Here is a 12,694-nt window from a genome sequence, read left to right as displayed (position 1 = left end):
CCACATGAAGCCATGTTGATGTGAGTGACCTGTTCACCTCAGGCCATGTTGATATTCATGGTGCATGCTGCTGACAAGGACCATATCTGACTTCATGGTCCTACTGCAGCCAGGAACTGTGTTGATGTCTGTAGTCTGTGCTGTCACCTGAGGCCATGTTGGTGTCTGTGGGCCAGGACCATATTGGTGTCCTTGATTCGTGTTGCCCTGGAGGCCATATTGATATCCTTGACCTGTGATGCCACTTAGGACTATGATGGTGTCTATGGTCTAAGCTGTGGCAGAGAGACATGTTGATATCTCTGGTCTGTACTGCCACTGGAGACCAGGCTGAGGTTGGCAGCACATGCTGACACTGGAGACCATGCAGATATCTGTGGTTGGTGCTCCTGGCTGACTTTAAGGGACAAGGAAGCTACTTTTGCAGTTATATTGATGACTGCAGACTTACAGTTGAGAAAGAGAGACATAGAAGGTGTCAGTAGGAAACCCTACTTCTACACACTCTTCCCCCAAAAAGTAGTAGACTAGATAGGAAAGCATCAAAAAACACTCAAAAATTGTGATAGGGATGCTGTGGCATGTGTTGCACAATTGAGGGCTTCTGGTGGTGGTGCAGGTGAGGAAGGACTAAGTTTTCTTTAAGGATTTGGCCATTGAGAGTTTGACCATGCTCCAGTGAAACAAATGAGACTTGTGTTGTTTCTTCTTCTTCCTCCTCCTCCTCCTCTCCTCCTCCTCTCTTCCTCTTCCTCCTCCTCTCTTCCTCTTCCTCCTCTCCTCTTCCTCCTCCTCTTCCTCTCTTCCTCTTCCTCCTCTCCTCCTCTCTTCCTCCTCTCTTCCTCTTCCTCCTCTCCTCCTCCTCCTCTCTTCCTCTTCCTCTTCCTCCTCTCCTCCTCCTCCTCTCTTCCTCTTCCTCCTCTCCTCCTCCTCCTCTCTTCCTCTTCCTCCTCTCCTCCTCCTCTCCTCCTCTCTTCTTCTTCCTCCTCTCCTCCTCCTCTCCTCCTCTCTTCCTCTTCCTCCTCTCCTCCTCCTCTCCTCCTCTCTTCCTCTTCCTCCTCTCCTCCTCCTCTCCTCCTCCTCTCCTCCTCCTCTCCTCCTCCTCTCCTCCTCCTCTCCTCCTCCTCTCCTCCTCCACTTCCTCCTCCTCTTCCTCCTCCTTCCCTCCTCCCTTCTCCTTCCTCCTTCCTCCTTCCTTCTTGCTTATCCTCCTCCTCCTCTTCCTCCTTCTGTTGGGGAATCTTAAAATTGGGGAGGGGGCTGGATTTGAGAGGACTAGAAAACGAATATGGGGTAAATTATGTGAAATTCCAAAATAATAAATAATCAATAAAAATATTAGGTAAGGAGGGAGGAGAGAGAGAGAGAGAGGGAGAGAGAGAGAGAGAGAGAGAGAGAGAGAGAGAGAGAGAGAGAGATTGATTTAAGAAAGTGGTTCTAGAAGATCAAGTTGTAGGCAAGCTTCTAGAGTATTTTCTTAATTGGTAATAATGGGGGAAGGCCCTGCTTATTGTGGGTGTTTCCATTCCTGGGTTGATGGACCTGGGTTCTATAAGAAAGCAGACTAAGCAAGCCAATAAGCAGCACTTCTCCATGACATGTGCATCAACTCGTCTCCAAGTTTCATAATATCAATAGTAGCCCTAACTAAAGTACCATATATTGTAATTCATCTTGAGATGTCTGGTTGCTTTATTAAGATCACATAACTTTGAGTTAAATATTATTTTGTTACAGTTCTTTCTATCAAGATTTTCAAACAAATGTACCTTATGTTTTAGAATGTATTACTCTTCATACTATGATAAAAGGGCTACAACAGACTGTTCAATATCAACACAATTTGAAAGGTAAGTTAGGGAGATCATTCTTAAGAGTGTGGTTTGGGCATTGGAAAGATAGTTGTTTGAGTAAAGTGCTCACATGAGTACACTCTGTAGAAACCATGTTTCAAATAACTAAGGAAGAAGGAAAGGAGAGGGGAAGCAAGGAAGGAAGGAAAGAGAGAAGGAAAGGGAAGGAGTGAAAAAAGAAAAGGAAGGGGAAAGAGGGAGTGGGAAGGGAAGGAGGGGGAGGGTAAGAGAAAGCCAGGTGTGTTCATACCCACTTATAAAACCCAACACTGGTGAGAGGTAGATGCATGTGGATCACTGCAGCTCATTCAGGGGCCAACTAGCCTGACCAACCTGGCAAACTCAGGGCCACTGAGAGGCCCTGTCTCAAAACACAAGGTACATTTGTACTGCTGGTAGGAATATAATGTAGCAGTTATCACAAACTGGTGATTACTCGGAAAACTGAACCATAGAATTACCATTTGATTCAGAAATTCCACCCCAAGATATGAACAAAGAGAATAAAAATCAAAGACATAAGTTTTTGTACACTAATATTCATAGCAGCATTAAACACAAAGGCCAAAAGGTTGAGGTAGCCTCTTGCAGATTGAATATAAAATGTGCCCCAAACGTCCAAGTATTAGAAATTTAGTCTCCAACCCAAAAGAACACTGGGAATATTGTTTTGTTTAGTTTAAAATATTTTCTTAGTATTGCCATGTTTTTCACTTGAGGGGGAAAGGGGGGTGCATGTGGGTGGTGGGGCACACATCACATGATGCTCGTGTGTAAGTAAGAATACAACTTGCAGAAGTCTCCTTCCACCCTGTGGGTCCTAGAATTGAACCAAAGACATTAGGCTTGGAGGTGGGAGCTTTTGTCCATTGAACCATCCTGCCATCCATACCTGCCCCTCAGGTTTCTACAGAGTCTCATTTTGTAGTGTAAACTGGCCTGCAACTTATTATTTAGCTCAAACTGATCCAGAATTGCAGTAATCCTTCTGCTTCAGTGCCCCAAGAGCTAGTACAGTGGGACCCATCACACTGGCCTCTGAGTGTGTTTCCCTCAAACCCATCCTCTGCTGCCCTATTCTCTGTGTCTGTAATACCCTTCCCTAATGTTGGGCGTACCTTACCTCCTACATCTCAGCTCAGGGTGGCTGATTCTTCCCCAAAACCTTTCCCAGTGACCAAGGTTTCCCCCACATGTTCTCACAGTATTTCAAACACAGTTCCACTGTAAAAGGTTTATCTATCACAGCTGTTGCATCTGACAAAACTAAGTTCTATGAAAAGCAGTAACTTCTTGTGTTCCTACATTCCCAGTGTCTAGCAGTGTTGGTCCATACTTAAGGCGCTCATGCATGAACAGCAGCGTAAATGTTACAGATATCCCCATGTTAATTTTAAGTGCTATGTAATAATATATCCCTTGATTATTTGTGCACAGGTGAAAATGAACAACTAAAAAGAAATGTTGATTTTATGAAAGAGAAGTTAAAATCTCATGAGCAGGTGAGTTATATTAAACTCTTGAAAAGCATTTGTTCATTCAAATAAAAAGCAAGTTTTAATTGATAAACATCACTAAAAATTATGTAAGTGTAGTATATGTATATATGTTACATATGTAAAAATCTTAATAAATGAACAGTAACTTTTGCAAATCCTGGTCTCTTTTACAAACTGTAATGTACTAATGCTACCTGGTTTTCAGTTGTGCTGATAGACTTACTTTAGAGCATATTCTGATGGTTAATAGTTTTAGTTCTCCTACTATAAAAGAAATGAGTCTGTATTCTTTATGCTTTGGGTAATTGTTGTACCATCCAAATCATGGGGACTTTATGTAGAGCACAAATTAGTTCCTCCTGAGGGTCACTGATCCTCTGCTACATTTTCTTCCCTCCCTCAGGACAATTTAGTGATAGCAATTGCAGAACATATAACCAGAGCCTCACAAACACAAAAGACAAAATAAATGCCAACCCCAACCCCTCTACCCTTTGAGGATGTTCGTATCACCTTCCTCTCATAGCCAAGAGCCAACATATCAAGATCAAAGATCTCCGAAACGGAAGTATAGTCTGTACAGGCTCAGCTTGAAAGATCTTCTCTTAACTTGACAAGTTCCTATATGAGGGACTCTTGAGAAAACACCGGCTTGTTCTAGCACCCAACCTGAGACTTCTGAGTTTCTTACCAGTAAGAAAAGGCATTCTGCCTGGGATTCTGAAGGATTTAGCCTTTTATTTTAGTACCTCTAGGAAACTTCTTCCTCCACCCTTTTCTCTTCCTATCTTCCCTGTCCTTCCTTAAGTCTTTCCTGCTCCTTTCCAGTCACACTGTGAGTGTGTGAGAATGAGTGAGTGTGAGTGTTTGAAAGTCCATATGCATTTGAGTGTGCATATGTGTGTGTGTAAGTGTGCGAGTGTTTATATGTGTGTGAGTCTGTGAGAGAATGTGTGTGTGAGAGTGCATTGTGAGAGTGTGTATGTGTGTGAGAGAATGTGTATGTGTATAAGTGTGTGAGTGTGTAGGACAAAGGAGTCTAAAGGAAGTGTGGAGAAGGAGCAAGAAAGGGCAATGGGCAGTGCATCGATTACTTTGCTTGTCGCAGCAGCTAAATACCTGGCAAGGAAGAGTTCAAGAGAGGGAGAAGTTTTCTTTAGGCTTACCGTTTAAGGGGCTGCATCTGATCACAGCAGAGGAGGAAGCACAGCCTCAGAAGCATGAGGCAGCCAGGCACATTGCAGCCATAGTCAGGAAGCAGATTTTAAGCAGAAAGTAGGAGCAGACTCAAATTTCATAGCTTATCCACAGTGACTCACTTCCTCCAGCACGGCCTTGCCTCCTAAAGTTTCCACTGCCTCTGAGAACAGCATCACCATCTGGTGACCAGGTATCCAGACACAGGCGCCTGTGGAGGATAGTCCTTACTGAAACCACGAAGAGGAAGAAAACCAAGTAAAGCACATCCTCTGATGCAGAATCTAGACGTCTGTTTAGAGAAGACAAAGGGAAAGGACCAGTTGAGGGAGCGGGAGGAAATGGGTGCCCATGAGCAAGGTACAGTGATATGTATGTGTGAATAATGAAACTTGTTACTTGTGTGTGCCTACTAAAAAGCCAATTGAAAGTAAATAAAAAGTATTGGATACAGTTGCACGTCAACCTGGGAAATTTACCTTTTTAATTATCAAAAATCATAACTATTTTATTGAAAGTGGGTATATTTTACTTTCTAGGAATACAAGAATAATATTGCCAAACTTATAAGTGAAATGAAAATCAAAGAGGAGGAACACAAAATCGAATTGAGCAAACTTTATCAGGATATGCAGAAAAAAGGTGATTTTAAAATCTTAACTTACTGAATTCTGACGTGTGACAATTTAAAGGTGCATATTTTTTTCCAATAGTAGTATTCTTGAATGAACACTGTCTCAATGCATTTCAATTTGTTTTGTATATTTATGCAACATAAATATAACAGTTCTAAATTCATTCATGTTTGTGTTCAATTCTGCCTGATATGAAACAGCATTACAAAGGGTTTAAATATGTTTTTAATTATATCCTTCTGAATATGGATATAACTTAGTAATTCTCTCCAGTACAGCAGCTCTCATTGCAATAGGTAGGGGTTGCTTTGTTTTTCAAACCATGTTTAATGACCCTAGCTTTATGAACATTGTATATAAAAATTGACTTGAAGTCAGGCCTAGATACCTATAATCCCAGCATTTGAGGCAGAGGAGGGAGGCACATAACAAATGGTAAACTCTCTGCATTATATGCCAATCCACAAGAAAATGGCAAAGTATCCAGCAGACACTATTCCAAAGATATACAGGAAGAAAATAAGCACAAGAGAAGATGTTTAACCTGACTAATACAAAATTTCAAATTAAGACTCTAATTAGACATAACTTTGAATCTTTTAAAACAGCTAAAAAGTCTTCTTAATTTTTTTCTTGTGATCTGAGAAGTTCATTTCCATGAACACCACATAACATTTTCAATGAGACCCAAAAATGCCACTCTTGGGTGTTTACCAAAGAGAAATAAAAGCATACAACACACAAAGACTTGACTGAGTATTATTATTGGTTATTTTATTTACTTACATTTCAAATTTTATCCCTCTTCCCAATTTCCCCTCTGCTAACCCCCTATCCCATCCCGCCCCTGCTTCTATGAGGGTGCTCCCCAACCCAACCACCCACTCCCACCTCCCCACCCTGGCATCCCCCTACACTGCGGCATCGAGCCTTCACAGGACCAAGGGCCTCTCCTCCTATTGATGCCAGATAAGGCCATCCTCTGCTACATATGCAGCTGGAGCCATAGGTCGCTCCATGTGTACTCTTTGGTTGATGGTTTAGTCCTTGGGAGCTCTGGAGGGTCTGGTTGGTTGATGTTTTTCTTCCTATGGGCTTGCAAACCCCCTTCAGCTCCTTCAGTCCTTGGGGATCCATCCCATATGCAGCCACCAAATTCAGACACTATTGCTGATGCCAAGAAGTGCTTACTGGCACGAGCCTGATAAAGCTGTCTCCTGGGAGTCTCTGCCAGAGTTTGACCAACACAGATGCAGATGCTTGCAACCAACCATTGGACAGAGCAAGCAGACTCCAATGGAGGAGTTAGGGGAAGGACTGACTGAATGTTTATAGTAGCTTTATTCATTCAAGTTGTCATCATACAAGTTGTCACTAGTATTAGTCTTTTAAAATTCATAGCGCATCTACCCACAGCAGTAAAAAGGAACAGACAACTGGTGCACTCCAGTGTAACCACTTCAGAAGCATTACGGTAAATGAATGTAGCCCGGCATGGTGGCATCTCCTCTACACTGGCACTTGAGAGGCAGAAATAGGAGGACTTCTGCACACTGGAAGCTAGCCTGATGTACAGTGTGAACTCCACTCTAGCTATGGCTGTATTTCTGGTCCTTATCTCAAAAAGGCAAAATTAAGCAAATATGTAAAGAAATCCAGGCACAAAATACTATGTTTTGTTTATCTGATGCTCTAGAAAAAAGAAAAAGTGTAAATAAATATTTTCAACAAAAGCTTTTTGGTAGAAAAGCTTTTTTCTGTTTAATTTCCTAATTGTCCCTTTTACCAAGTTTTAAAAAGAATAGTTTCTAAGGTACTGATTTATAAATACTTTTTATGAGATGTGCCAATAAGTTCAGATTTGTAAAAATTAATAGTCAGTGATGTCTTTGAACACTATTTTAATCCTTAAGCTAATTATAGTAATAATTTAATGCTGTAAACTAAATATATATAAAGCCAATATATTTTGAACTGCAGAAATGGTTTATATTTGATTTTAATCAAGTACAAATTTCAACATTGAACAATTATTTATAAGTATATTAATAAATTACTATTGCAAATATACATCCTCCAACAGCGTTTTAAACACTGCTATTACTGCAATTGAAAGCACTTTATCTTTATCTTTATTTTAGAAGCTCTAATGTGCTCTTGAAAAATGAGATCTCCTAAAACTTACCAAATAGTATTTTTTAAGCCCTTCAATAAAGAACATTGAAATGAAATTTTTAGTTTCTTTTTTAAGAAAGGAAGGAAGGAAGAAAATGTTCCTTTTATCTTTAGAAAAGAATACTAAAACAAATTATCTTTGAGACAGGTAAATATTCAGGTAAAAACACTTAGTTCAGTGTCTCCTTAAGAGGAACACAAACCAGTTCACTATCTCTAGAAACTTCTCAGATCACGGTTGTGTGAAAACTTCAAAATATATAAAGCATGTTTGTCACCTGTGATAAAGTCAAAAGGTCATTTCAACTTCACAGTGAAACCACTCTAATATAGCTTGTAATGACACAGCTCCATCTAAGACACACAGTGTTCCTTAGTAGTCAGAAGCCAGAAAGAACTGTATGGTTTGCAAAACTTTAAACGTGGGAAGTGAATTCAAATGTGGTCAATAAGGCAGACATTTAAATGCTCAGATAGCGCCCTGTAATTGAGGACACAACACATGAAGATACAGGATTTGGAGTTTGCCCTTCTGGGTTTTGGACTTGCTCTGTTCCAGTGTTTCCTCACTCTATTCCCATTCCTCACTTTTCAAAAGATAATGTATATTCTGTGCCATCGTGTGTTGGAATTATACAACTTGCTTTTTAAATTTTATGGTGGTCAGAGTTAAGAGATTGCCGTGAGTCTCAGAAAAGACTTCATTGAGACGTCTGAGGAGTGCTGAGTAGTAAGGAGTGTTGGGCAGGTTCGACTCCCTCTGTGGCGCTCTCTTTGGCAGATGCCTTATGACTCTTGCATCTTTATTGCCTTTGGGTCCCCACTGTAACCAAGAGGTGTGTGGAAGCCATGTAGAATAAGTGCATTTTCTACCATCACAGCTTTAGTGATGGCCTTTCGGAGCCTTCCTGCAGCACCTCCAACACTGCCACACGTTCCCTGGCCTTGGTGGCTCTGAAGCCACAGAGGAAGAATCCCCAACACATCTTCACTGTGTTCACAACTCCAAAGCCGGTCCCATGTGGATGCCACTACTAAGTTGAGAGCCAGCTTAGGGTCTACTCTCACCCCTCGAATCACATTTGCAGCAGCTTCTCTTTTTTAATATTTTTAAAAATATGTGTGGATGTTATGCATGCATATATGTCTATGTAATATATGCATGCATTCCCTGCACAAGATGACGTCAGATCCTGTGGAACTGGAATTACAGATGGTTGTTAGTTATTATGTGGGGTCTAGGAACTGAACCCGTGTCCTATGCCAGAGCATCACTCTTAACCAGTGAATCATCCCTCCAGTCCTGGTAGCTTTTTTAAAATCCAGTTCCTCTTAGGCCTCATCCTTTTACAAGTTGAAAACTTAACTGACAAGGGGCCTCTCCTTAACTGTGCTAATTTCCGTAACAATTACAGACTTTTTCAGCACTTGCCTTGGCTGTAAAATCAAACTGCTTACTCTATGTTCTTTTTCTCTTTGAACTGTTACTTTCTGGTGTGTTTGTTTGTTTGTTTGTTTGTTTGTTTGTTTGCTCTACTTCATCTCAGGGCACAGGTAGAAAACAGCCATTTTCTTTGCCAAAATATAACATGAATGGCCTCTAGCTCTACTGCTGATAAAGTCTTTGTTTCCCTCGTAAACCTCTTGAGCAGGGCCCCAACAGTCCACACTACTCTCAGCACCGCCTGTCTTCCAGGTTTCTACTGGAACAGCACATTAAGCTCTGCTTACAGCATTCAATTGCTTTTCTAGTTCAAAGTTCTAGTCTTCCACATTTCTCAAAATATCAACATGTTTAGGGTGTTCACATACTCACTGGCATTAGCTTCTTAGTAAGTTATTAGTAACTTGTTTCTGCTGTTATAAAATACCATGACCAAGGCCACTTATAAAAGGGAGAATTTATTTGGCTTATGACTTCAGAGGAACAGTAATATCCATAACAGCAGCAGGTGGCCAGAGCAAGAAGCCAAGACGTCAATCATGTCTTCAACTGCAAGCACAAAGCAGGCAGAGTGAACTGGAAGTTCACTGCCATTGCTGTACTTCCTGCTGCAAGGCTACACTAGCTCCCCAGACAGCACCATTAACTCAGAGGGAAAAGTGCACAAACACATGAGCCTGTGGGATATGTCTGATTCCAACCACCACAGGCCTAGAGACAGATACTCAGAGAGGAAGACATTGGATGTGTTAGAGAGTGATTGCCTAATTCCTGCTTTTTCTTTATATTTTACCAGAAGATTCAGCAAGAGAAAGACTATTGCTTAAAGATGTATTCTTTGTCACTTTTTTTGGGGTAAGAAAATCTGAAGTGACTGTGAAGGTGATGGCCATGACTACGATTGTATTTAGATGACTGACATGGCAACAGAGCGTTTGGATTTTGACATACCAGTGATAGTAGAGAGATTAGATATATAGTCCAAATGGGGAAAACAAGGTCTAAAAGTCATAGATTAGTTGTAGGTAGAACTCCCTTATTGGATTTTGCGAACTGATTGGCTCTTATTAAAATAAGAGATTTTCTTGAGGCAACCGTCCTTGATAACATATGTTATTAGCAAGATTAAGAATGCTCTAAGGAAGCTTCCAGGGACTAAGCCACTACCCAAAGACTATACATGGACTGATCCTGGGCTCCAACCTCATAGGTAGCAATGAATAGCCTAGTAAGAGCACCAGTGGAAGGGGAAGCCCTTGGTCCTGCTAAGACTGAACCTCCAGTCAACGTGATTGTTGCGGGGAGGGCAGCAATGGGGGGAGGATGTGGAGGGGAACACCCATAAAGAAGGGGAGGGGGAGGGATTAGGGGGATGTTTGCCCGGAAACCGGGAAAGGGAATAACACTCGAAATATAAATAAGAAATACTCAAGTTAATTAAAAAAAAAAAAAGAATGCTCTAAGGAAAGCTGATGAAGCATAGAGATGTGATGTTGATCAGGAAAAAGGCCTGATCATTTGGGAAAGTACAGCAAAGACTTGCAAATCTGCAGTCAAGTGTAGTTCAGATTTTCTAAACTAACAATCCAAACTTGTGTCCCTTCCCAACTTCTGAGTATCTTATTTTGTAAGCTATTTTTGCTTAAGAGCACAAATAATTTACTCATTCAAAATACATTTGTATTTCAAATACTGTGCAATAGCTTATCTAAAATGCATTAAAACTACCCTATACACACAATTTTAAAATGTGATTTATTAATAAAATTCACTTTTAAAAAAATCATTTACTTAAAATATATATACACACTATAGTTTCAGAGTCCATTATTCCAACTGGTAGGCAGGTAGCTGAGAGCTGTATCTGGATCCTTCGTTAGAGACACTGAGCTTGGCAAGGGCTTTTGAAACTTCAGTGTGGCACTCTTCCCCTAAGAAGACTACCCCTCCTAATCCTTTCATATACAGCCATTCCCTGGTGACTACACATTCAAATATATAAGCCTGTGGGGACCATTCTTATTCAAACCACCACACCTCACATGGATGTGCCTTGCACAGTCTAGGGTACTACATGCATACAAATGATACACTATGCAGCCAGGCTTCCCATTTAAACCACAATTTAAAACAGACACTGGGTAGTGGGCTCATCATGGACCTCGTTTCTTTCTCCTGAGATGGAGCCCGCATTTCTCTCAGCAGCTCTCATTTGATGTAACAACTAGACCTAGAAAAATGACTTTTATGTGCTGCTCTGCCTTAAAAAATAACACCCTGCGAAAGACCCCTTCCTCTTAGGCCCCTCCAACAAATTTGGTTAACAATTCTCTCACCTTTTGGATGCAAAATGTCCCCCCACAGGCTAACGTGTTTGAACACTTGCTGCTGTTTTTGAGAGATTGAGGAACCTTTAGGAGGTAGAGCCTACCCGGAGGAAGTGTGTCACCAGGGTAGTAAGCCTTGAGTTTTCTAGTCCAGCCCCACTTGTATTATGTGTCTGCTTCCTGGTCCACTGAGACCAAGCAGCTATGCAGAGTCCCATCACCACAGAGCACCATGGCTGTCAGTTCCACAGGGTGGCTTGAAACCACTCGTACCATGAACCAAAAAGAAAACTTTCTTCCCCTAAGTTGCTTCTTGTTGGGTATTTTGTTACAGTGATGGAAAATGCAACTAATATAATTTCCCCCCAAGCTGTCAGCACATTGCCATGTTTCTCCTGTGTCATCCCAACCACGGTTGTAATTAATGTCTGCCTTCTACCTAAAGTAGAAATTCCATGAAAACATGCAACACATGTAACTTGCATGGAGGGTTTAGTATAATGCCTACTACACAGGAGAACAATAAACATGTGGAGTAAGTAAATGTAAAATGAAGAAATGAAATCACATAACTTTGAACTGTTAAGTGAATGAATCTGTTTCTGTTTTATTTAGTTGAATTAAATGAAGAAAAGCACAAAGAACTAATGGCAAAGAAGGAGATGGAAATATCAGAGTTAAATGCAACGTTGAAAACTCAGGAGAAGGAAAAGAGAAATGAAATACTCAGACTACATATAGAAGTAGGTGTTTATCCGATAAGAAAGGGGAGGGGGGAGGGGGATGTTTGCCCGGAAACTGGGAAAGGGAATAACACTCAAAATGTATATAAGAAATACTCAAGTTAATAATAATAAAAAAAAAAAAGAAGTAGGTGTTTATGAGTTGGCGAAACAGGAACACAGTCCTCGGTGTTTATTTCTGACTGCAATGACAAATTTCAGACCTAGGTAGAAGACATCACACTTTCTCATTCTTCAGCAAAAGCAATGCTCAGTCTACAGGACATATGCTTTTCAGCACTTGATCTAAAGATGGTCCTAGCTTCCAGGAAGAATATTGCTTCCTCTGAGAATGAGGACAGCAACTCAGGAGCCACCTGATCTTACAGTCTAGTCTATGCAGGCAGCATAAGGCCACCATCCCAGCATGGGCAGAGTACAAGGAATTCCAGAAGAAATCGTGGAACCCTTTTGTTTTATTTGGGATAAAAACAGACAAATTTCTCCACAATATATTCCTGTGAAGATATATATTCTAGAGGCAAAATTCCTTTGAAACATTTCTAAATGTATTTTAAATAAGTGTATCTGATAAACTTTCTAGTTCTTCATTCTTCTCAATGAGCTGCTCAGCTATATGTCAGAATTGCAAGGATATCGATGTGCTCACAGAATACTTGGCTTTTGCATTTTTTCTAAATTCTACCAATGTCTTTTTTAAAATTATTATGCCATGGCTTCTACCCATCTCTACTTCCACTTTACATTCTGCAAAGAATCCACAGATCTTAGATGACATAATTTACTATTTATTTACCAGGAATTTTGCTATGCCTAGGGTA

At 40.7% G+C, this 12,694-nt stretch overlaps 1 protein-coding gene and 1 long non-coding RNA gene across 3 annotated transcripts in view; one reads left to right on the top strand and one right to left on the bottom strand.

Moving 5' to 3' along the window:
• LOC103691472 (uncharacterized) overlaps nucleotides 1-4,870 on the bottom strand; it is a 20,335-nt gene extending 15,465 nt beyond the window's left edge. The window contains exon 1 of the long non-coding RNA XR_015674121.1: nucleotides 4,519-4,870. This is a non-coding gene — a long non-coding RNA (uncharacterized LOC103691472). The remainder of the gene's footprint in view (nucleotides 1-4,518) is intronic.
• Nucleotides 1-12,694, top strand: part of Ccdc152 (coiled-coil domain containing 152) — a 25,042-nt gene that overhangs the window by 9,606 nt on the left and 2,742 nt on the right. For both annotated transcript variants that reach the window (XM_087630094.1, NM_001191959.1), the window contains 4 exon segments: nucleotides 1,782-1,850; nucleotides 3,291-3,355; nucleotides 5,089-5,191; nucleotides 11,746-11,873. In XM_087630094.1, coding sequence (XP_087486220.1) covers nucleotides 1,782-1,850; nucleotides 3,291-3,355; nucleotides 5,089-5,191; nucleotides 11,746-11,873 — 365 coding nt within the window.

This window comes from Rattus norvegicus, chromosome 2, assembly GCF_021556685.1.
Source record: "Rattus norvegicus strain SHRSP/BbbUtx chromosome 2, alternate assembly SHRSP_T2T, whole genome shotgun sequence".
Classification (NCBI taxonomy): domain Eukaryota; kingdom Metazoa; phylum Chordata; class Mammalia; order Rodentia; family Muridae; genus Rattus; species Rattus norvegicus.
Note: the sequence above shows the minus strand (reverse complement) of the source record. Positions and strands in the feature narration are given on the sequence as shown.